The sequence below is a fragment of the Oncorhynchus mykiss genome, chromosome 2, assembly GCF_057628025.1.
Source record: "Oncorhynchus mykiss isolate SJ-2025 chromosome 2, ASM5762802v1, whole genome shotgun sequence".
Classification (NCBI taxonomy): domain Eukaryota; kingdom Metazoa; phylum Chordata; class Actinopteri; order Salmoniformes; family Salmonidae; genus Oncorhynchus; species Oncorhynchus mykiss.
This window is the reverse complement of record NC_143023.1, coordinates 28,442,799-28,467,162: the sequence shown is the minus strand read 5'-3', so window position 1 is coordinate 28,467,162 and position 24,364 is coordinate 28,442,799. Positions and strand designations below refer to the sequence as shown.

The 24,364-nt window shown below is 45.8% G+C and overlaps 1 protein-coding gene across 1 annotated transcript; it reads right to left on the bottom strand.

Moving 5' to 3' along the window:
• Positions 1-5,303: 5,303 nt before the first annotated feature.
• LOC149984925 (uncharacterized) lies at positions 5,304-23,562 on the bottom strand. Its single transcript, XM_090215001.1, has 4 exons — positions 23,533-23,562; positions 19,799-19,936; positions 11,000-11,130; positions 5,304-10,703 (listed from the first exon to the last, which is right to left on the bottom strand). The coding sequence occupies exons 1-4, from the start codon at positions 23,560-23,562 to the stop codon at positions 6,395-6,397; spliced, it is 4,608 nt and encodes a 1,535-aa protein (XP_090071127.1). The 3' UTR covers positions 5,304-6,394.
• Between the last annotated feature and the right edge of the window lie 802 nt (positions 23,563-24,364).

Below are 24,364 nucleotides of genomic sequence, written 5' to 3'. Positions count from 1 at the left end.
AGGTTTGCACACAAAAATGCAAGCCGACACAGCCGCATACTGTAGCTACTACAGGCCTCTACATAGAAAAAAAGAGATTGGCATTAATAAACTGGTTTTACACAAAACAACTTTCTATCCAAGCTGCGAGGAATGGCTCATGTCATGCACATTCAGGTAGGATATACAGGTCAGTTGCAAACTCCGACCTTTGGGGGGTCCAGAGAAATTGCATTACGCCAGTGCACAGTCATCAGGTATTCTGCCACTGTATATCGTTTTTTTAGGGAAAGGTAGCATTCCAGTTTGGTCTGTTTTTCAGTTAACTACTTCCAATGTGTCAAATAGTTTTCTCATGATTTGGTTGGGTCTAATTGTGTTGCTGTCCTGGGGCTCTGTGGGGTCTGTTTTTGTTTGTGAACAAAGCTCCAGAACAAGCTGGCTGAGGGGACTCTTCTCCATGTTAATCTCTCTGTAGGTGATGGCTCTCTTATGGAAGGTTTGGGCGATGCTTCCTTTTAAGTGGTTGTATAACATAACATAACGTCTCTTTTCTGGATTTTGATAATTAGCGGGTATCACCCTAATTCTGCTCTGCATGCATTAGTTTGGGTTTTACGTTGTACACAAATAATGTGTTTGCAGAATTCTCCAAGCAGAGTTTCAATTTGATTTGGTGTGTGTCCCATTTTGTGACTTTTTTTGGTTGGTAAGTGGACCCCAGACCTCACAACCATAAAGAGCAATTGGTTCTATAACGGCTTCCAGTATTTTTAGCCAGATCCTAATTGGGATGTCGAATGTTATGTTCCTTTTGATGGCCTAGAAGGCCCTTCTTGCCTTGTCTCTCAGATCATTCACAGCTTTGTGGAAGGTACCTGTCGTGCTGATGTTCAGGCTGAGGTATAGTAGGTATAGTTCTTTGTGTGCTCGAGGGCAATGGTGTCTAGATAGAATTTGAATTTGTTGGACACCATTATTTTTGTCTTTCTGAGATTCACTGTCAAGGCCCAGGTCTGACAGAATCTGTGCAGGAGATCTTGGTGCTGCTGTAGGCCTGCCTTGTTTGGTGACAGAAGCACCAGATCATCTGCAAACAGTAGGCATTTGACTACAGAGTATAGTAGGGTAATGCCGGGTGCTACAGACTGATCTAGTGCCCTCGGCAATTCATTGATATACAGTATATCACAAAAGTAAGTACACCCCTCACATTTTTGTAAATATTTGAGTATATCTTTTCATGTGACAACACTGAAGAAATGACACTTTGCTACAATGTAGTAAGTAGTGTGGTAATGTAATGTAGTAAGTAGTGAGTGTACAGCTTGTATAACAGTGTACAGTCCCCTCAAAATAACTCAACACACAGCCATTAATGTCTAAATCGCTGACAACAAAAGTGAGTACAAGTGAAAATGTCCAAATTGGGTCCAAAGTGTCAATATTTTGTGTGGCCACCATCATTTTCCAGCACCTCTTGGGCATGGAGTTCACCAGAGCTTCAGAGATTGCCACTGGAGTCCTCTTCCACTCCTCCATGACGACATCACGGAGCTGGTGGATGTTAGAGACCTTGCACTCCTCCACCTTCCGTTTGAGGATACCCCACAGATGCTCAATAGGGTTTAGGTCTGGAGACATGCTTGGCCAGTCCATCACCTTTACCCTCAGCTTCTTTAGCAAGGCAGTGGTCGTCTTGGAGGTGTGTTTGGGGTCGTTATCATGTTGAAATACTGCCCTGCGGCCCAGTCTCCAAAGGGAGGGGACCATGCTCTGCTTCAGTATGTCACAGTACATGTTGGCATTCATGGTTCCCTCAATGAACTGTAGCTCCCCAGTGCCGGCAGCACTCATGCAGCCCCAGACAATGACACTCCCACCACCATGCTTGACTGTAGGCAAGACACACTTGTCTTTGTACTCCTCACCTGGTTGCCGCCACACACGCTTGACACCATCTGAACCAAATAAGTTTATCTTGGTCTCATCAGGACATGGTTCCAGTAATCCATGTCCTTAGTCTGCTTGTCTTCAGCAAACTGTTTGCAGGCTTTCTTGTGCATCATCTTTAGAAGAGGCTTCCTTCTGGGACGACAGCCATGCAGACCAATTTGATGCAGTGTACGGCGTATGGTCTGAGGACTGACAGGCTGACTCCCACCCCTTCAACCTCTGCAGCAATGCTGGCAGCACTCATACGTCTATTTCCCAAAGACAACCTCTGGATATGACGCTGAGCACGTGCACTCAACTTCTTGGCGAGGCCTGTTCTGAGTGGAACCTGTCCAGTTAAACCACTGTATGGTCTTGGCCACCGTGCTACAGCTCAGTTTCAGGGTCTTGGCAATCTTCTTATAGCCCAGGCCATCTTTGTGTAGAGCAACAATTATTTTTTTCAGATCCTCAGAGAGTTCTTTGCCATGAGGTGCCATGTTGAACTTCCAGTGACCAGTCAGTATGAGGGAGTGTGAGAGCGATGACACCAAATTTAACACACCTGCTCCCCATTCACACCTGAGACCTTGTAACACTAACGAGCCACATAACACCGGGGAGGGAAAATTGCTAATTGGGCCCAATTTGGACATTTTCACTTAGGGGTCTACTCACTTTTGTTGCCAGCGGTTTAGAATTAATGGCTGTGTGTTGAGTTATTTTGAGGGGACAGCAAATTTACACTGTTATACAAGCTGTACACTCACTACTTTACATTGTAGCAAAGTCATGTCTTCAGTGTTGTCACATGAAAAGATATACTCAAATATTTACAAAAATGTAAGGGGTGTACTCACTTTTGTGATATACTGTATATGTTGAAGAGGGTGGGGCTGTGTTGTCCCCCAGAAGTGGTCCCCCAGATGTGTTCTTCAATTACTTTGAGCTGACTGCTGAAGTGCTGCCCCTTCTTTTGCCTTAGTATATTTCTGTAGTGTTTTAATGCTGAAGACGTAGGCTCAGGTTAGGGTTAGGGTTCTGTAGTGTTTTAATGCTGAAGACGTAGGCTCAGGTTAGGGTTAGGGTTCTGTAGTGTTTTAATGCTGAAGACGTAGGCTCAGGTTAGGGTTAGGGTTCTGTAGTGTTTTAATGCTGAAGACGTAGGCTCAGGTTAGGGTTAGGGTTCTGTAGTGTTTTAATGCTGAAGACGTAGGCTCAGGTTAGGGTTAGGGTTCTGTAGTGTTTTAATGCTGAAGACGTAGGCTCAGGTTAGGGTTAGGGTTCTGTAGTGTTTTAATGCTGAAGACGTAGGCTCAGGTTAGGGTTAGGGTTCTGTAGTGTTTTAATGCTGAAGACGTAGGCTCAGGTTAGGGTTAGGGTTCTGTAGTGTTTTAATGCTGAAGACGTAGGCTCAGGTTAGGGTTAGGGTTCTGTAGTGTTTTAATGCTGAAGACGTAGGCTCAGGTTAGGGTTAGGGTTCTGTAGTGTTTTAATGCTGAAGACGTAGGCTCAGGTTAGGGTTAGGGTTCTGTAGTGTTTTAATGCTGAAGACGTAGGCTCAGGTTAGGGTTAGGGTTCTGTAGTGTTTTAATGCTGAAGACGTAGGCTCAGGTTAGGGTTAGGGTTCTGTAGTGTTTTAATGCTGAAGACGTAGGCTCAGGTTAGGGTTAGGGTTCTGTAGTGTTTTAATGCTGAAGACGTAGGCTCAGGTTAGGGTTAGGGTTCTGTAGTGTTTTAATGCTGAAGACGTAGGCTCAGGTTAGGGTTAGGGTTCTGTAGTGTTTTAATGCTGAAGACGTAGGCTCAGGTTAGGGTTAGGGTTCTGTAGTGTTTTAATGCTGAAGACGTAGGCTCAGGTTAGGGTTAGGGTTCTGTAGTGTTTTAATGCTGAAGACGTAGGCTCAGGTTAGGGTTAGGGTTCTGTAGTGTTTTAATGCTGAAGACGTAGGCTCAGGTTAGGGTTAGGGTTCTGTAGTGTTTTAATGCTGAAGACGTAGGCTCAGGTTAGGGTTAGGGTTCTGTAGTGTTTTAATGCTGAAGACGTAGGCTCAGGTTAGGGTTAGGGTTCTGTAGTGTTTTAATGCTGAAGACGTAGGCTCAGGTTAGGGTTAGGGTTCTGTAGTGTTTTAATGCTGAAGACGTAGGCTCAGGTTTTCTGGGTCTCTGTTTTTGAACGGATAGGTTTCAAAATGTCTTTCTTAGGTTTTTGCATTCGTCATCAAACCATTTGTCATTGTTGTTCATTTTCTTAGGTTGTCTGCTTGGAATTGTTATATTTGATAGGGAAGTTGAAAGGTCAAATATACAGTTTAGGCTTTCTACTACAGGTTTACACCTTCACTATTGCAGTGAAATGTTTTGTCCAGGAAGTTGTCCAAGAGGGATTACATTTTTGTTTGCTAGTTGTTTTTTGGTAGGTTTATACACTACTTTCCTTCCATCTATAACATTTTGTAATGGTATGCAGTTTGTTCAGATTTGATGCCTCATGTTGAGTTAGCTCTGTTCAAGTAATGTTGCTATGATCTGATAGGGGTGTCAGTGGGCTGACTGTGAACGCTCTGAGACTCTGGGTTGAGTTCGGTAATTAAGTAGTCTACAGTACTATTGCCAAGGGATGAGCTGTAAGTGTACCTACCGAAGGAGTCCCCTCAACCTATCAGACCCAGCGTGCGATAGAGTTGCAGGATTTGTGACCCGTTTTTGTTGGTTGTTTTGTCGTAGTTGTGTCTAGGGGGGCATATTGGGAGGGAATGCTGTCACTTCGAGGTAGGTGTTTGTCCCCCTGTGTGCTGAGAGTGTCAGGTCCCTGACTGGTTCTGGTGTTTTACGTCGTCACAGACTAGAACATGAAAATGGTTGATCTCCCCCTCTAGGATGGAGAAGCTGTTGTCATTAAATCATGGGGATTATAGTGGGGGTATACAAGTAGCACACAGGAGGACATTTTTCTCTGTTATTTCAAACCATATGTAAAATGCTCCTGTTTTGATTAATTCAATAGAGTGGGCTAGGTCTGATTTACATCCAATTAGCATACTCCCTGAGTCTCTTCCCCTTTTCACTCCTGGTATTTTGGTGGATGGGACTACCAGTTCTCTGTAACTTAGAGGGCAACCAGTGGGTCTGTCTCCTCTATACCATGTTTCTTGTAGGATGACAATGTCTGTATTTCTGATGTCTTTGGTGAAGTCTGGGTTCCTGCTCTTTAGGTCAAAGGCAGATGACCTCAGACCTTGGATATTCTAGCGTGATATAGGAAAAGCTTTGTGATCCATAGTGTCCAGGGTTGTGCTTCGTGTGGTTACGCCTCAGACTAATAGGGGTGAGCAGAACATACTGGGCACCTGATACATGGCTCTTTGGTCGCTGAATGGGGCTTGGGCGGATGTAGGAGTGGGGGTTGGGCCTATTGCTCTGCTCACGGCCTTGTCGTCGGTCTGTCGCTCTCTCTCAGGTGTTTTACGGTACTTCAAAAGACAGCCAGTATGACGGTACTTCTAAAGACAGCCAGTATGACGGTACTTCTTAAGACAGCCAGTGTGACGGTACTTCTAAAGACAGCCAGCATGACGGTACTTCTAAAGACAGCCAGTATGACGGTACTTCTAAAGACAGTCAGTATGACGGTACTTCTAAAGACAGCCAGTATGACGGTACTTCTAAAGACAGCCAGTATGACGGTACTTCTAAAGACAGCCAGTATGACGGTACTTCTAAAGACAGCCAGTATGACGGTACTTCTAAAGACAGCCAGTATGGCGGTACTTCTAAAGACAGCCAGTATGACGGTACTTCTAAAGACAGCCAGTATGACGGTACTTCTAAAGACAGCCAGTATGACGGTACTTCTAAAGACAGCCAGTATGACGGTACTTCTAAAGACAGCCAGTATGACGGTACTTCTAAAGACAGCCAGTATGACGGTACTTCTAAAGACAGCCAGTATGACGGTACTTCTAAAGACAGCCAGTATGACGGTACTTCTAAAGACAGCCAGTATGGCGGTACTTCTAAAGACAGCCAGTATGACGGTACTTCTAAAGACAGCCAGTATGCCTGACGTTCAGAGAGGAAGAAAGAGATGAGAGAAAGGCAGCTAGTCTTAGCAGGTGCACGTTTTCCCTTGAGTCATACTTGAACAGGAAACATACAATTATGAAACTACAGAAGCTATGTTGAATACATTTTCTTGTTCCAAAAGTCATGAAAGGTTCAGAGAACATTGAGTGGAGTTGATGCTTCCAATACATGTATAAACATGAAAATTGGCAAAAATGGAGTTAAAAGGTTTTCATCCGACAGCGACGACATGCACACACATGCGCACACACACGCATGCACTCATACAAAAACATAATACACACACACACACACACAAATTCTGAAAATTCAGTGGATTGTTATACTGTATGGGACATTATTGTCCAGGAGTTAACAATAAATTGTAAACCCTATGTGATGTCATCAGAGAGCATCATAATGCTTTCTGTTGAAACCTCAATGACCAAAGTCTTTCTGGATACGGTGGTCTCGGTGGTGGCAGTGTGAGGGGGGGGAGAGCGGTGAGGGGAGAGGGGTGGAAGGCAGGGGAGGGAGGGAGGAAATGTAGAGGAGGATGGGAGAGTAGAATGGAGGGAAAGATAGAGGAGATGGAGAATGGAGGGAGGTGGGGATGGGGATGGGGGAAAGGGAGGTGTAGGAGGGGCAGGTGATGAGGGGGTGAGGTGTGGGGGGCGAGAGAGGAAGAGGTAGAGGAGGGTGACGAGAGTGCCATACTGAATGCTGTGTGTTGTAGAATGTAATGATGTTGTGTGGGTGGAGGAGGGTGGGTCATTAGAGGCTGTGGTATGGGGACAGGAGGATGAGGAGGGGGGAGCCTGGGGGTAGAGTGTGTCTGTAAGAGCTGTGTTTGTACGGGGTGTGCGTCTAGCTTTAGAGAAGTATTTAGGAAAGTGGAGTGTGTGTTTTTCTCTTGAGTCTGTGCCACATGTGTATGAGTGAGTGTGGGGTGTGTGTGTGGCTCTGGAGAGGGGGTATGGTGTGTGTGTGTCTCTGTCCCCTGTAGCAGTCTCTGCATGTGCTCTCGTGCCTGTTCCTGCAGACAGCGATACTTGCCCATCTCTTCAGCGCTGAAGCTGATTGGCTGTTGAGCCAGAGGAGGGGAGGGGCCATGTGACCACTGACCCCTGTGAGGTAAGGTTAGGGCAGGATATGACGTCACAGCAGGATGTGATGTCAGGGAAGGACAGGACGTGTCCTCTCCAGTTTTCTCAGGGCTCGGAGACAAGAGGGGTTGAGGGCACAGTCGACCACTTTGGACCGCTCCATTCTTCATACTCTCCTTCCCTTGGTTGTGGTCCTTGTCCTGTGTCTGGACCTGGTCTTGGTTGTGGTCCTGGTCCTGTGTCTGGACCTGGTCTTGGTTGTGGTCATGTTTCTCTGTTTGGTCAGGGCCCTCCCTCTCTCTTTCTGCCCCTCGTCTCCTAGTTCCTCTCCTAATTGCTGGTAGTTTCCCGATAAGTGGCAGTAGCATAGTTCTGCTGGGGTTCCCCTCTCTGGGCTTTGGGGGGGCTTTGGGCTCTCTGTCTGAGAGACATGCAGGCTGTGCTGTGGGGTTGGGGCTCCTGTCCTGTGGATGGGTGGTATCAGTGCTGGGCAGAGGTCGAGGAGGAGTAGGTTTAAGGCTGGAGGCTTGGTGTTTCTCCTTGGTGGGTGAGGGACATGGTGCTCGCCTGGGCACTCCTGTTGTTTTTCTCCCAATCAGGTTGATTCTTGAGTGAGTACTAAAGCTACTCCATCCCCCACTCAGGTCTGACACACTGGTGCTGCTGCTACAGAAGCCAGGACTGGGCTGTCGGTGCAGCCAGTCAGGGCTAGAATCAGGCCAGGGGCTGGAGATGGGGCATCTGGTAACCTGCACACTGGGAACAGACTGGGAACCAGGACTGCGGCTGTGTCTATGGTCAGGGCATCTGGTTGCCCAGTCCCAGCTAAAACTATCAGGTCTGGGGCTGGGGCTAGGTCGTGATCCCTTTTCCCAACTGCTCCAGCTCTCTCTACCTTCAGTGGACCTCTGTCTCTCCCAGTTGTCATCCCAGATGTATCTGTTCTCCCTGCAGTATGTCCCCCTGTCCTCCCAACTGTCACGGCTGCCCCAGGTACATCTGTCTGGGCTTGAGTCTACTGGTCCTCTGTTCCAGACTTCTCCCTCCCTAGGACTAGACCTCCATCCCCTGAAACCCTCCAGAGTTCTGTGACTGGGGGTCGAGAGATACCCCTGCCAGCCCCCTCCACTGACTCCTCCAGGGCTGGATAACCTGCTTACCCAACCCTGCCTCCTACTCCCCCAATCTCTGTTCCCTCTCTCCCTACCACTTTCCCGACAGCCTCTACTCCCTCCATCCCAGCTCTGCCTCCTTCCAGTCTCTGTTCTTTCCCACTCCTCACTCTCTGACCACTTCCTACTCATGTATTTCCTGTTTCTGTGGATGTATTTACTCTTCCTCACTGGAGTACAGGAAATATTGCTACCATGGATGTTGGCATGGCGACTGTAGACTGGGTAGCCCCCGCTGCAACCGTGGAGACCACCATATGCCACTGGGAGGTTGTGAGCCTTTTCCCAGGGCGACCCGGAAGTAGAACACAGAGAGGAGTCTGAACTCCAGTAGAAAGGCCATCCCTGCCTTTCTCCTCTCTCCACCTCTCCATATCTCTCTCTCTCTATCTCTCTATACAGCTGAGACTCTGTGCTGTAGTACTCTGTCCTCTCTGTGACTCTTGGTGCTGGTTTGAACGGGGAGGCAGAGTTATAGTTATAGTGATGTTGGTCTCTACTGTGACTCCTGTGAGGCCTCTGTCTGTCAGAGCAGGGCACAGACTCCGAGTCACACTCCCCCAGCAGGCACAGAGTCCCGCCCCTCCTCCTCTTCCCCCTCCTCCTCTTCCCCCCTGCCTTTCTTCTCCTCTTTCCACCCGTCTCTCTCTCCCGCTCTATTTCTCCTTCTCCCCCTCTGTCTCCGTCACATCTCCTCTTTCCGCCCCACCAGGTGGAAACAGAGGTTATGACGCTCCTAAGACGCTGCCGCTCTCCCTCGCACTCGTTTGAAGTCCCATTATGCCTTTCCCCTCTCCTCCTCTTCTTCTTTGTGCTGTCGTTTAAATTTCGGCATGACACATCTGTCGAAGTGCTTACTGAACCGCCCACGGAGTGTGTGCGTGAGCTGGCAGTGTGCGTACACACACATCTAACCTCGCTTGCACACACACAAATGGCAGCGCAAGGCTGGATGACAGCCTCTAATTTAGGCCTGGGGGTTCTGACGGCTCGATCTCTCTCCTGTCTCACATGTCCTCCTAATCTGCCTCTTTGGGGATTGTGGGGGTTTGTGTGCGTGTTGTCACCGCGAAGGGGGTCACCATTCCCGAAGAGGGGGTGGTGCCATCTGAACCCAGATTCACCTCCACTCCCTGGCACTGTTGCTTCTGCCTGGAAGGCTGCTGTCACTCCATGTGCTTCTGTCTTCTCCACAACGTGACAGGATGATGAGTGTTTGGCTCCCTCATCTGTCCCGCCTGTCTCTGTATATAGATCTGTATTGGATTCTACATTTTCTGTGTCCTGAGGAGGAGGCTGGGAGCTAGAGAACATGAGGGAGTCGGACTCCTCTGTGTGTTTCTCTGTCTCCTGCTGGCTTGCTGAGTGGTTACAGCGTGACTTGGTTTGACAGTGGTTGTGGTTGTGTTCAGGGTTACAGTGTAGTGGGTTGGTGTGGCGTTGCCAGTGTGTGGGCTTACAGCTGTAGGAAAGGTGGGGTTTGGCTGTGGTAAACTGCAGCAGTTCTGCTGGCCATCTCAGACGGGTGGATCCGTCTCTGGCAACCACATGGAGATAGGAGTCAGACATAGGAGTCTGATTCACCTCATGGCCCTCTTGTCTGTGCTCTGTACCCCTGTTCCTCTCCTCCCTCTCTTCCCCCTCCTCCCTCTTATCTGCTGTCCCGTGTACAGGGCTCTGGTCTGTTTCTCTCAGTCTGGCATTGTGGGTAGGACAGCCTGGGTCATGGCTAGCAGAGAACCTGTCTCTCTCCTCCCCTCCTCTCTTCTCTCTTCTCTCCTCCCCCTCTTCCCCACCTGGGGGTTCTGTCTTGTTTCCGGGGTGAAGGCTGTTGGTTGGTAGCCCTACTAACAGGTTGTCTGGGTGACGCAGCCATAGTTCATCTCCTCCCCTTCCCTTCTCCTTCATCTGCCCTCCTCCTCCTCCTCTCCCCTCCTCCTCTTGCTGGTCTGAGAAGACGGAGGCAGATGGCTCTAGTCTTGGGCCCCTCCTGGAGAAACAGAAGGAGACCCCCACCCTTCCTCTGTCTCTGCCCCACGGAAAGGCAGGGTCCTGGGGAGAGTTGTTCAGGCGAGGCTGGGGATCCTCCAGAGAAGATCCACATCTGGAAAGCAAGGCTAGGGGTGGGGAGACTTGGAAGGGCCCTCCAGGGAAGATGGGTATGTGGGTAGGATCCTCTGGCTGCTGGGGCTGGGAGGGGGAGAGAGGCTTGGTCTGGAGATGGGGGGAGTCCTTTCCCTGGAGGCTGAGCGGGATGGTCTGGGGCTGGGTTGGAGGTAGGATAACAGCGGGTCGCTGGGAGTTCCCTGTGGTTTGGATTAACCCTGTTTGGGTCAAGGGGACATAGTGGTCCCCTGGTTTGTAGTCTCTCTCTCCACAGTGTCTCTCTGAATGCTGGATCTCAGCTCTCACTGTCCCTTGGAACCTAACAACCTGGCCTGGTACCCTGGTGCAAAAGAGAGGAGAGGTGGAGACGAGAGGATAGCAGAGAACAGAATAAATATAAAATTGTGAACATGTGAAACACTGTCCATATTATGCAGTTTACTGTGAGTGTTCATGTTATATTAACTCAGCCTGTGCTTACAGTATCTAGGCCAGCTCTTACATCCATCACTCTGAGGAATAGAGAAACTGACAGAGTGTATGCACGTGAGCGTATGTGGACAGTTTGTGTGTATCATAGAGATTTCCCTGCAGTGCGCTTGGAAAGCAGGTCTCTACACACACACACCATCTTACTTGTGTGTCTGTTGTCGTAGCAGTGCTAGTTGGTGCAGGCGTCTCAGAGCTCTCTCCTGCTTGCGGTCGTCCTTCCACGACTTAGACGCAACGTTCCGAGCAAACTCCCTCTGCTTCAACTCCTTCAGTCTCTACAAGGAGGAGAGGAGAGGGTCAGAGAGTGTGTGTGTGTGTGTGTGTGTGTGTGTGCGCGCGCGCGTTGTGTGGAAACTATTTCAGCTCCCTCTATCTCTGGGAAGAATCATCTCTGAGTGTGAATTGTCTATCAATCAAAAGTGTGTGTCTACAGACTCATTCAACTCTGATGGAGAGAAACATGTTGTTTCTACATGGTCTGCCATAGAAACTGTATGACAGGGAGAATGGTGATGATTGAGTACTGACAGTGTTATAAGCCTAATGATGATGAGTGTTGCAGTCTGTCAGATTGTCATCTCTCAGCAGGCTGCAGTGTACCAACCCTTCAATCATCAGCCTAAATGCCAGCAACCATCTGTCACATTAATATGGACTTCATCATAAGAGGATCATTTAGGAAACTTACTTCATTACGCAAATCTCAGTGATAAGCCTGCTTATTGAAATCTTACATTGAAGACATTGACTGGAGTATGGCAGGGAGATGATGTTACTAATAGAAACTACAGACCACTGATTGGATAAATAAAGCATAAACAGCACTAGAGGAACTGCATTGGAAGGCCCTAAAATCCCTCTAACCTAGAATCGTCTAGAACTGAACCTGGAACTCACATCTAACCCTCTAGAACGGAACCTGGAACTCCTAAGATCACAGCAAGCACCATCTCATCAGTACTGAGAAACAGACCACTGTGTGGGTCTCCTCTCCATCAGTCTGCTCCTTCAGGCGTGCCAGCTCTTTCAGGGAAATAGTGATTCATGTCTCTTTCTCTGCCTTCGTTAATCATTTTTCATCCTGCCTTTATCTGCACTTGGCAGGTAAAGGTATATATATATGGGGTGTGTGTGTGTGTGTCAGTCTCCTCTATTCTATCAGCCTCTCTCTCTCCTCTCCTCATTTAACTTAATTTAACTAGGCAAGTCAGTTAAGAACACATTTTTATTTTCAATGACAGCCTAGGAACAGTGGGTTAACTGCCTGTTCAGGGGCAGAACGACAGATGTGTACCTTGTCAGCTCGGGGATTTGAACTTGCAACCATTTCGGTTACTAGTCCAACGCTCTAACCACTAGGCTACCCTGCCGCTGTCTCCCCTCCCTCTTTCCCTATCTCCCTCCCTCTCTCTTTCTCTCGCTCTCTCTCGCTCTCATTAGTCGATCATATTTACAACTAACTTAGCATCTAGGAGTCTCCATCATTTTATCTAGCCGCTAACTATCTATCTGATTATTTCCTGCATCTCTGCCTGACATGTCGTTCAGTCAAACCTTGCCTCCTCTCTTCTGTCTTCCTCTCTCTCTCCTTCCCTCCTTACTCCTTCTACCCCTCCCCTCTCACTCTCCTCTCTTGCTATCATGAAATCACACACACAGTAAAACCTAAGGGCACATCTTGACACTCAAATGAGCATGCATTTATTCATGCACACTCTCACCATCACACCTCCTGTGGCTGCTAATCAATGTCAGATAAGTTCATCCTGCTAATCCAGGAACACACACACACACGTTGACAGTTTTCAGGTTAATCTGTAGTGAGCAGAACACAAACGAGTGTTTCTGTGTGTTATCACTCACTACTTAACATCCCACTGTCAGCTCACTGTAGACGACTTTGATGTGCTCTACTGCTCTGTGTGTGTGTGTGTGTGTGTGTGTGTGTGTGTGTGTGTGTGCGTGCGCGTGCGCGCGTGTGTGTGTGGGGGTTTATGTGTGTTTGAGTGCATGCGTGCATGTCTACACTGGTGTATTCATGTGTGCGTGCCTGCGTACGTGTGCGTGTAGGTAGCGTACAGTAAGGAGCTTTGAGTCTTTGATGCCAAATGCTGGTATGTGAGAAATGTTAATCATATTCCTACTCAGATGCATACATAATACATAACTCTCTATTCGTGTGTATGAGGACATGATTAACTATACTTGTTGGACCAGAACTCCCCACAAGAATAGTAAACAAACAAGCACTTGACCAACTGCGGACATTTGTTAGTCCCCACAAGGTCAAATGCTATTTCTAGGCGGTTTAGGGTTAAGGTTAGAATTAGGGTTAGAATTAGGTTTAAGGTTAGGGTTAGGAGCTAGGGTTAGTTTTAGGGCCAGGGTTAGGAGCTAGGGTTGGGTTAGGGTTAGGGAAAATAAGATTCTCCACAAGGTTAGTTGTAGAAGAATGTGTGTGTGTGTGACAGGACTTATGTCAATCATAGAGGGAGCGGATCTGTCAGTGACTGGACCACCCGAGAGTAGAGGAGTGAAGAGGGAATAGAAGGAAAAATTGTATTTGTCACATGCACCGAATACAACAGGTGTAGACATTACAGTGGAATGCTTAAGAGCCCTTTCCCAGCAATGCATAGTTAAAAAGTAAGAAACAAATCTAATCTAATTACATTTATTAAAAGCTTAAATGCAAATATGTCTTCAGTTAATAAGTATTCAACCCCTTTGTTATGGCAAGCCTAAAGAAGTCCAGGAGTAAAAAATGTGCTTAACAAGTCACATAATAACTTGCATGGACTATAGTGTTTAACATGATTTTTGAATGACTCACACGTACAATTATCTGTAAGGTCCCTCAGTCGAGCAATGAATTTCAAACCCAGATTCAACCACAAAGACCAGGGAGGTTTTCAATGCCTTGCAAAGAAGGACATCTATTGGTAGATGGGTAAAAGAAAACCAGACATTGAATATCCCTTTGAGCATGGTGAAGTTATTAATTACACTTTGGATGGTGTATCAATACACCCAGTCACTACAACGATACAGGTGTCCTTCCTAACTCAGTTGCTGGATAGGAAGGAAACCGCTCAGGGATTTCACCATGAGGCCAACGATGACTTTAAAACAGTTAGTGTTTAATGGCTGTAAAAGGAGAAAAACTGAGGATGGATCAACAACATTGTAGTTACTCCACAATACTAATCTAAATGACAGAGTGAGAAGGAAGCCCGTACAGAATAAAAATATTCCAAAACATGCATCCCGTTTGCAATAAGGCACTAAAGTAAAACTGCAAGAAATCTGGCAAAGAAATTAACTTTATGTCCTGAATACAAACCGTTATGTTTGGGGCAAATCCAACACATCACATTACTTTCCATATTTTTAAGCATAGTGGTGACTGCATAATCGTTAAGGACTGGGATGTTTTTTAGGATGAAAAAGAAACAGAATGGAGCTAAGCACAGGTAAAATCCTAGAGAAAAACCTGCTTCAGTCTGCTTTCCACAAGACTCTTGGAGATGAATGCAGCTTTCAGCAGGACAATAACCTAAAACACAAATCTACATTGGCGTTGCTTACCAGGAAGACCTGTAACTAGGCCTGAGTGGCCTAGTTACAGTTTTGACTTAAATCTGCTTGAAAATCTATAACAAGGCTTGAAAATGAATTTGACAGAGCTTGAAGAATTTTGAAAAGAATAATGGGCAACTATTGTACAATCCAGGTGTGCTAAACTCTTAGAGACTTACCCAGAAAGACTCACAGCTGTAATCGCTGATAAAGGTGATTCAAACATGCATTGACTCAGGGGTGTGAATACTTATGTTAATGAGATATTTGCAAACACTGCTAAAAAACATGTTCATTTTGTCATATGGGTTATTGTGTGTAGATGAGGGACACAAAAACATATTTAATCCATTTTAAATTCAGGCTGTAGCACAACAAAATGTGGAATAAGTCAAGGGGTATGAATTCTTCCTGAAGGCACTGTAGGTAGAGGTAAAAGTGACTAGGCACGCAGGATAGATAATAAACAGAGTAGCAGCAGCGTATGTGAAGAGCGTGAAAGTGTGTCTGAGTGAGTGTGTGTGTATGTGGCGTCAATATGCATGTGCTTGTGTATGTGTGTGTTGGAGTGTCAGTGTAGTGTGTGTGAGTGTGTGGGTATAGTCCAGTGAGTATGCATAGAGGAGGTGAAAGGTAGCCAATGCAAATAGTCCAAGTAGCATGTTCCGCAGTCTTATTGTTTGAGGGTTAGAAGCGGATCAATAGCCTTTTGGTCCCAAACTTGGAGCTTCAGTAGCGCTTGCCATGCGGTAACAGAGAGAACAGTCTATGACTTGGGTGGCTGAATTCTTTGACAATTTGTATGGCCTTGCTCTGACACCGCCTGCTATAGTGGACCTGGATGGCAGGCTCGGCCCCAGTAATGTACTGGGTCGTATGCACTACACTCTGTTGCGCCTTACGGTCGGATGCCAAGCAGTTCCCGTACCAAGCGGTGATGCAGCTAGTCAAGACCCTCTCAATCTGGCAGCTGTATAATTGTTTTGAGGATTTGAGAGCCCATGCCAAAATTTGTTCAGCCTCCTGAGGGAGAAATGGCGTAGTTGTGCCCTCTTTACGACTGTATTGGTGTGTTTGGACCATGATAGGTCCTTAGTGTGGTGGACACCGAGGAACTTGAAGCTCTCGACCCAATCCACTACAGCCCATTCAATGTGAATGGGGGCGTGCTCGCCCCTCCGTTTCTTGTAGTCCACGATCAGCTCCTTTGTCTTGCTGACATTGAGGGAGAGGTTGTTGTCTCGGCACCACACTGACCTCCTCCCTATAGGTTGTGTCATCGTTGTCGGTGATCAGGCCTACCAGCGTTGTGCCGTTGGCAATCTTAATTATGGTGTTGGTGTCGTGTGGGGCCCTGTGTTGAGGGTCAGCGTGGTGGATGTTGTTGCCTACCTTCACCATCTGGGGTCAGGAAGTCCAGGATCCAGTTGCAGGGGAAGGTGTTCAGTCCCATGGTCCTTAGCTTAGTGATGAGCTTGAAGGCACTATGGTCTTCAATGCTGAACTGCAGTCAATGAACAGCATTCTCACGTATTCTTAGCTCGTGTGGTAGGCTTGGGTCACTAGGCAGCTCATGGCTGGGTTTCCCTTTGTAATCCATGATAGTTTGCAAGCCCTATCACATCCGACGAGCGTCAGAGCTAGTATAGTAGGATTTGATCTTAGTCCTGAATTGATGCTTTGCCTGTTTGATGGTTTGTCCGAGGGCGTAGCAGGATTTTTTATATGCATCTGGATTAGTGTCCCGCTCTAGACTTTAGCTCAGTGTATTTTAGTTTGTAAGTAGGAATCAGGAGGATATAGTTATGGTCAGATTTGCCAAATGGAGGGTGAGTTTGTATGTGTCTCTGTGTGTGGAGTAAAGGTGATTTAGAGTTTTTCCGCCTCTAGTTGCACAGGTGAAATGTTGGTAGACATAAGGTAAGACGAATTTCATTTTTCCTGCATTAAAATCATTGGCCACTAGGAGCGACACCTCTGGGTGAGAATTTTCGTGTTTGCTTAGGGCCCTATACAGCTCGTTGAGTGCGGACTTAGTGCCAGCATTGGTTTGTGGTGGTAAGTAGAGGGCTATGAAAATGATAGATGAAAATTCTCTCGGTAAATAGTATCATCTACAGATATTCTAACTAATGCGAGCAGAACCTCGTGACCTCCTTAGTATTAGAGACCACACACCAGCTCTTGTTAACAAAGACACCCCCCCCCCCCCCCCGAGTTTATCCCACGCTGCCGTTCTGTCCTTCCGATGTATAGAAAAAACAGCTAGATTTAAATTTTCCATGTCCTTGTTCAGCCACAACTCAGAGAAACATAGGATATTACAGTTCTTCAGATCACGTTGATAAGATCGTCTTGAAAGGAGCTCCTCCAGTTTATTCTCCAGTGATTGCTGGTTCGAGGGAAGAGGTGGTTTACCCACTCGCCGATGTTGTCTTGTCAGGCATCCCGCACGCTGGCCTTTATAGCACCGCCTTTTCCATTTTTGAGTGTCGGGATTTGGGCCTGGTCCGGGATGAGCAGTATGTCATTCGACCCGACTCATTGAAGTAGAAATCCTCATCCAAATTGATGTTAGTGATCGTTGTTCTGATGTCCGAAATCTCTCTTCAGTCATAGGAAATGATGGCGGAAACATTATGTACAGAAGAAGTTAAGATCAGCGCAAAAAAACCACACAAAATAGCACATTTGGTCAGGATCCCGTAAAACAGCTGCTATTCCCTCCAGCACCATAGGCATGGAAAAAAGCACTAGAAAATAAGAGGTAAGGAGTGGAGAGGAAGGGTAATGACTCAACTTCAACAGTGAAGAGGCAACTCCGGGATGCTTCTTGGCAGATTTCCTCTGTCCAGTGTCTGGCCAATTCCATAAAAAATCAGCCGTTTCCAGCTACAATAGTCATTTACAACATTAACAATATCTACACTGTATTTCTGAACAATTTGATGTTATTTTAATGGACAAAAAAATGGCTTTTCTTTCAAAAACAAGGACATTTATAAGTGATCCCAAACTTTTAAATGGTATAATGATATATATATATATATATATAATAATTATTATTATTTATTATTCATTATTATTATAAAATAAAATCTGAACATTAACCATGTGTGTTCTCTTGCTTTTTTAATTTTTTTTTTATCTCATTGACTAATTTATCAAGACCAGTCCCCATGCTGGTCTCAGAGCAGCGCGAAACGGTGCTGAAATAGTTGACCACATGTCATTCAGTGACATTTATTCCCATAGTAATTCGTTTTGGATCCATAACAAAATAAACACCTGCATTACAATTACAATGCAGGGTTAATGATAAATGTATATATTTGTAGGGCTTGATGCATTTTTTTGTTGGGGCAAATCTGGTTTCAGTCTCGGTAAGATGGATTCACTGATGGTTGAAGATGATCATTGATCGGCAAAGGCAATCAACATCGCTCTAATCATCATCAGAAGACAGTTGAAGAAACTTGTGTGGACCGGTATTAAGGAAAGCACAAATACTGTACGGTTGATCCCACGTTTTGTGGTTTCATGAGGTTTGGAGTTAGAAACGTCAAACTTTAGAGTACTTAATACATTGTAAGTTGTGGGGGGGTCACACCTACAGAGGTCGAACTACTACCTTTTCTAATGGTTGAAGAGACTATTGTCCTGCTAATAGCCCATCCTAGAAACGTTGTTTGCAGAACAGCCTGCTACGCTTGTTTTCTCTCCCTGTTTTTAGATGGAGAGAAACCAAAATCCCACGGTGAAAACATGTTTTCAAAAGGCCTCCAGGGCCAACAGAGGAGTTCCTTACTTTCCCCCACCTTCCACTTGCCTCTTCCATTTATTCCCATAGTATTTCGTTATGGTTTGCAATGCAAATGAGGGCACAAACTGGGTCAAGACGCCAGCACAGTAAGTAGACCTTTATGTAGTAAAATACATTTCAATAAACAAGACCTACAACACTTTTAACAGCACAGTACTCAACACTAGTTCGGCTCATGTCACCTACGGTAGGCCTACAGTATATCTACAAATATTTTTTAAAATCTCTACATGTAGGTTTCCTGATTTAAACCCGATCGAACTTGTTGCAACTAAAATGTATTTTAAATAATCATCTGCATGATTGCCTGGCATGGATTGTGACTCCATCTCGTTCCTTGCCCTCTTCAACTCTACCAATACCGCCTGACTCTCGCCAATGACATGACTCTCCGCCAAGAATTACATTTAGATGATTGGAGGATTCTAAATTAATATCTAAGGGGTATTTTCCATTAGGGCAAATCTGGTCTGTGAGAATATCTAAGGGGCTTTTATATAATAATAATAATGCATGGTTAATAATAATAATAAAAATCACTTTGTTTAAAAAATAATGATATTTTGGAGATTATTTTGTTTAAAAAAACTGAAAGTGAGCGATTGTAATCTGAATCATTTGGAAAAAAGCCATTCTTGAACATGGGTGAGACATTCTTACTAATTTGTAAATAAAGCCAGTTTGTTATTTAGAATTATTTATTTCTGTTTTTAGAGGAAGAGAAACCAAAAGCCCACCAAGATTTTTTTGGGGAAAATCTTCAGTCCACATGTCAAGTGAAATTTCCCCATTGTATTTATCCAAGTTCTCTCTTAACTCCAGGACCACCGACAGTTTTTGTTGTTGTTGTCTGATGCAGGACTCTAGTGCCAGAGGAGACTCTCAGACTGAAAACACCCCCATTAATTGCCACAGTTTAGACTACCGATAGATCAGCATGCTAACCCTCCTTGTGATAGTGTGGTGCGATACAGAATGCCACCATCTACCACAAATGGTCGCGGCATAAAAGAACAACAGCACGGAATCAGTGTGCAACGTGTTTTTGTAGTGTTATACAATCCCAACATGTTTATTTCACTACCCCTGACAAGGAAGAACGGACGTGTCTTTTTTCCTGAAAGGATGTTAAAAGAAGAACAGACGTGTCTTTATAGCGGCAGCCTCTGAATCACAAACAGAACAGCCAGCACAAATAGGCTACATTAACTAGTCTCTACATTACAGCTCGGAAACTGGTGTGTGTCTTTATGTGTGTGTGTGTGTGTGTGCGTATGTGTGTGTGTGTGTATGTGTGGGTACAATGCCCATGGCTAAAGTCTCTCTGCCGCTCCTATAGCTCGTTTCATGTCTTTGCCGCTGGCGATAACGAGCCTTAACTCTGGGCTGCTGTAATTCATGTTCAGAACAATGACAACTAAGCAACAGCTTTATGTTTATTTTAAGTTTCTCTGTGTAGGATGAGACTGGAAGACTTGGTTTGTGTGTGTGTGAGGAGAGGGGAGGTTTTGCGTGTTTTTGTTTTTGTGTGTGTTTGTTACCTGTCTGTGTGCGTGGTCGTAGGAGTTGATGTGATTGTCATACTCTTGGTGTCTCAGGTACTGTTTCTCACACAGCTGACAGAAGAAACTCGACTTCCCATCATCCTCCACTGTACCTGCTGCACTCTCACCATGATCCTATAGAGAGAGAGAGCGAAAGAGAGAGAGAGACAGAGGGACAGAGAGAGAACATTTGTGGAGAGATAGAGATGGAGAGAGAGATAAAGAGAGAAGGTGTAGAAAGTGGGAAAGAGAGATGTTATTTATGCTGTCGCAGATGTCAACTCCAGATGTTCTGTCCTCAGTGGGGTTTATGGAAAGCTGCAGGGTGGAGTGGGACAATTTCATCCTTCATAACACTACGTTAAACCTTCATAACGCTACATTAGATCTTCATGTCACTACGTTAAAGCAGACTTGTGTGGGTGTGGTTGATCTTGATCTAAGAGAGAAGACATAGGCCAGCTTAGGATACAATCAAAAACTTCTCACCCGCCCACCCCCTCACACACACACCCAGTCATGCGTCTAGAGTGACTTGACGTGAGTGGGTTTTCTCAGTGGCCACCCCTTAGGACACAAACAGCTGTCTATGTGTGGGTGTGTTGGTGTGTGGGTGGGGGTGTGTCAGTGTGTTCACGCTCTGCAGCAGAATGTAATTTCCCTGAGGCTCGGAGCTGCCAATAAACACTACTGAATCCTGCTCTACCCTGACATGATGGGAATTTAATTTGAGTCTCTCTCTCCCTCTCTTTTGCATTCCCTCTCTCTCTGTGCCCCTTTCTCCATTTCTGCCCATTCTGTTCCCCTGTTTCCCGCTCCTCTTCCCATTACCTCTGCCTGTTTCCTCTACACTTCCGCACCCGTCTCTGCTTCCCTCCCCTCTTCCCCCTCTTTCTTATTCTCTCTCATTTTCTTCTGTAAGCTCTAGGTCATACAGTGACAGACTCCATCGGCCCCAATTTCCTCAGTAATATGCTTGAGCCAAGGAAAAGAGAAAGGCAGGAGGGAGGGAAGGAGGGGTGGTGATGGAGGACAACACAAAGGGAGGGAGGGAGTAGTAGAGAGGGGGTGTTTGTGTTCAGGTAACATTAGAGCAGTGAAAATGTCAAAGTGACACTAATCTTTAGAGGCTGGACATGCAGAGTTATAAAAAGGTGTGTGTGTACTGTATGTGGATGTATGTGTGTATTTTTGTGCACTTGAGTGTGTGTGAGTGAGTGTGTACACTTGCATGTTTGTGTGTGTGTGTGTGTGTGAGTGAGTGTGTGCATATACATTTGAGTGAGTGAGTGAGTGAGTGAGTGAGTGAGTGAGTGAGTGAGTGAGTGAGTGAGTGAGTGAGTGAGGGAGTGAATGTGAAAGCCCTCAGAAGAGAGAAATTATGATATTTTTGAGTCCGGGTTTTGGAAAGTAATCACTTAGCATATGGCCACGCTTGGTAAAGTCAAATCACCTTCCTCTGAGCTAGGCATCTCTCCCAAGTGGAACATCAGCAGAAATGTGTCCATTGAAGTGATTGAGCAAATCTGGCCACATAATAATATGGTGATAGAACTTGGACAGAAATAACTTCAAGTTGGTTTGGGGCTTTAACATCTACCCATGGATTTCTTTGACACTCAAGTTAGTATGCTAAGCTAATGAGAGGCTGCTGAAAATACCTACATTGGTTGGAGTCCCTGTACTAAAACTCATTATTCTTCCTCGTTTTGGAAGAAACAAGCCTGAAACCTTGAACAAAGACTACTGACGCCTAGTGGAAGCCATAGGAATTGCACACTGGGAGCTAGATTTTTTTTTTTTCCTATACGTTCCATTGGAAGAGCATGGGCTCTCGCAAAAAAAACAATTCCGGTTGGGATTTCTCCTACCATATCTATTGTGTTATAGTCTCCTACATTATCTTAACATTTCTACAAACTTCAGAGTGTTTTCTTTTTCCGATGGTACCAATTATATGCATATCCTGGTTTCAGGGCCTGAGCAACAGGCAGTTTACTTTGGGCACGTCAGTCAGGCGGAAATTGAGAAAAATAGACCCTAGCCTGAAGAAGTTTGCAAGCTCAGTCAGTCCAACAAGCAGGAGGCTTATCTCCCACTGCCAATTCTCCAAACAATGTGCGTGCTTGTTTGTTTGTATCTGTCTCCTAAGCACCTCCTCACACCTCTCTCGTCTGTCTGAGAAATTATGTTGAACCAGGGTGGTGTGCGTGTATGCGTGTGTGTGTGCCGTTTGTTCAAAATCAAATCCAAATGAAAGTTTATTGATTGCAGACACAGATTTTCAGATGTTATCACAGGTGCAGTGAAAGGCTTGTGTTTCTAGCTCAAATAGTGCAGTAATACCAAGCAATAAAAAATATACAAACACATAATCCCCCCCCATGTCATATATATATATATATATATATATATATATATATATATATATATATATATATATATATATATATATATACTGCTCAAAAAGATTAAGGGAACACTTAAACAACACAATGTAACTCCAAGTCAATCACACTTCTGTGAAATCAAACTGTCCACTTAGGAAGCAAAACTGATTGACAATAAATTTCACATGCTGTTGTGCAAATGGAATAGACAACAGGTGGAAATTATAGGCAATTAGCAAGACACCCCCAATAAAGGAGTGGTTCTGCAGGTGGTGACCACAGACCACTTCTCAGTTCCTATGCTTCCTGGCTGATGTTTTGGTCACTTTTGAATGCTGGCGATGCTTTCACTCTAGTGGTAGCATGAGACGGAGTCTACAACCCACACAAGTGGCTCAGGTAGTGCAGCTCATCCAGGATGGCACATCAATGCGAGCTGTGTCAAGAAGGTTTGCTGTGTCTGTCAGCGTAGTGTGCAGAGCATGGAGGCGCTACCAGGAGACAGGCCAGTACATCAGGAGACGTGGAGGAGGCCGTAGGAGGGCAACAACCCAGCAGCAGGACCGCTACCTCCGCCTTTGTGCAAGGAGGAGCACTGCCAGAGCCCTGCAAAATGACCTCCAGCAGGCCGTCTGCTCAAACGGTCAGAAACAGACTCCATGAGGGTGGTATGAGGGCCTGACATCCACAGGTGGGGGTTGTGCTTACAGCCCAACACCGTGCAGGACGTTTGGCATTTGCCAGAGAACACCAAGATTGGCAAATTTGCCACTGGCGCCCTGTGCTCTTCACAGATGAAAGCAGGTTCACACTGAGCACATGCGACAGACGTGACAGAGTCTGGAGATGCCGTGGAGAACGTTCTGCTGCCTGCAACATCCTCCAGCATGACCGGTTTGGCGGTGGGTCAGTCATGGTGTGGGGTGGCATTTCTTTGGGGGGCCGCACAGCCCTCCATGTGCTCGCCAGAGGTAGCCTGAGTGCCTTTAGGTACCGAGATGAGATCCTCAGACCCCTTGTGAGACCATATGCTGGTGCGGTTGGCCCTGGGTTCCTCCTAATGCAAGACAATGCTAGACCTCATGTGGCTGGAGTGTGTCAGCAGTTCCTGCAAGAGGAAGGCATTGATGCTATGGACTGGCCAGCCCGTTCCCCAGACCTGAATCCAATTGAGCACATCTGGGACATCATGTCTCGCTCCATCCACCCCGCTGCACCACAGACTGTCCAGGAGTTGGCGGATGCTTTAGTCCAGGTCTGGGAGGAGATCTCTCAGGAGACCATCCGCCACCTCATCAGGAGCATGCCCAGGCGTTGTAGGGAGGTCAAACAGGCACGTACGTGGAAGCCACACACACTACTGAGCCTCATTTTGACTTGTTTTAAGGACATTACATCAAAGTTGGATCAGCCTGTAGTGTGGTTTTACACTTTAATTTTGAGTGTGACTCCAAATCCAGACCTCCATGGGTTGATAAATTTGATTTCCATTGATAATTTTTGTGTGATTTTATTGTCAGCACATTCAACTATGTAAAGAAAAAAGTATTTAATAAGAATATTTCATTCATTCAGATCTAGGATGTGTTATTTTAGTGTTCCCTTTATTTTTTTGAGCAGTGTATATACAAATAATAGTGTGTATAGTGCCAGAACACTGCTGACAGCTCCTGTACATGAATCACTATTTTTCTGCGGTACACTCAAATTAGATGTTTTATTTTACATTATACGGTACACCTACAGTACACACACACCTCAGTCTGCCTCTGCTCCCTGCTGTAAAGTATGCTTCCAACTCTCAAACATGTATATCCCCAGAACACAGCTCACTTTCCAGCTTACACTCTCAAATACCTAGATCCCCTGAACACAGCTCACTCTTCAGATCCCAATCACCTTAATTCTGATCACCTGTTCACACACCTGTATGCCATTATCACACACTATTTGGTTCAGTTCTTTGCACCCCATCACTGTGAGGTATTGTTTGTTTTGTGACACACGTCTTTCTGAGCTGGTTTTTCCTGTGATTTAATCCTCCCGTGTATGATCGTTTTTGCCTGCCTCACTAATGACGCCTTTTGCCTTTTCCCTGCCTGTACCTTAGCCTGTCGGATTTCCTGTTATCAACCTATTCCCTGCCTGTACCTTAGCCTGTCGGATTTCCTGT

What these genes read in the sequence shown, in the direction of transcription:
- LOC149984925 (XM_090215001.1), bottom strand. Translation starts at nt 23,562, where the DNA reads ATGAGGCTCAGTAGTGTGTGTGGCTTCCAC. An exon ending in ACGACCACGCACACAGACAG is followed by an intron (nt 11,131 to 19,798) that starts GTAACAAACACA and finishes TCCTCCTTGTAG; the next exon opens with AGACTGAAGGAGTTGAAGCA. An exon ending in CTACGACAACAGACACACAA is followed by an intron (nt 10,704 to 10,999) that starts GTAAGATGGTGT and finishes CTTTTGCACCAG; the next exon opens with GGTACCAGGCCAGGTTGTTA.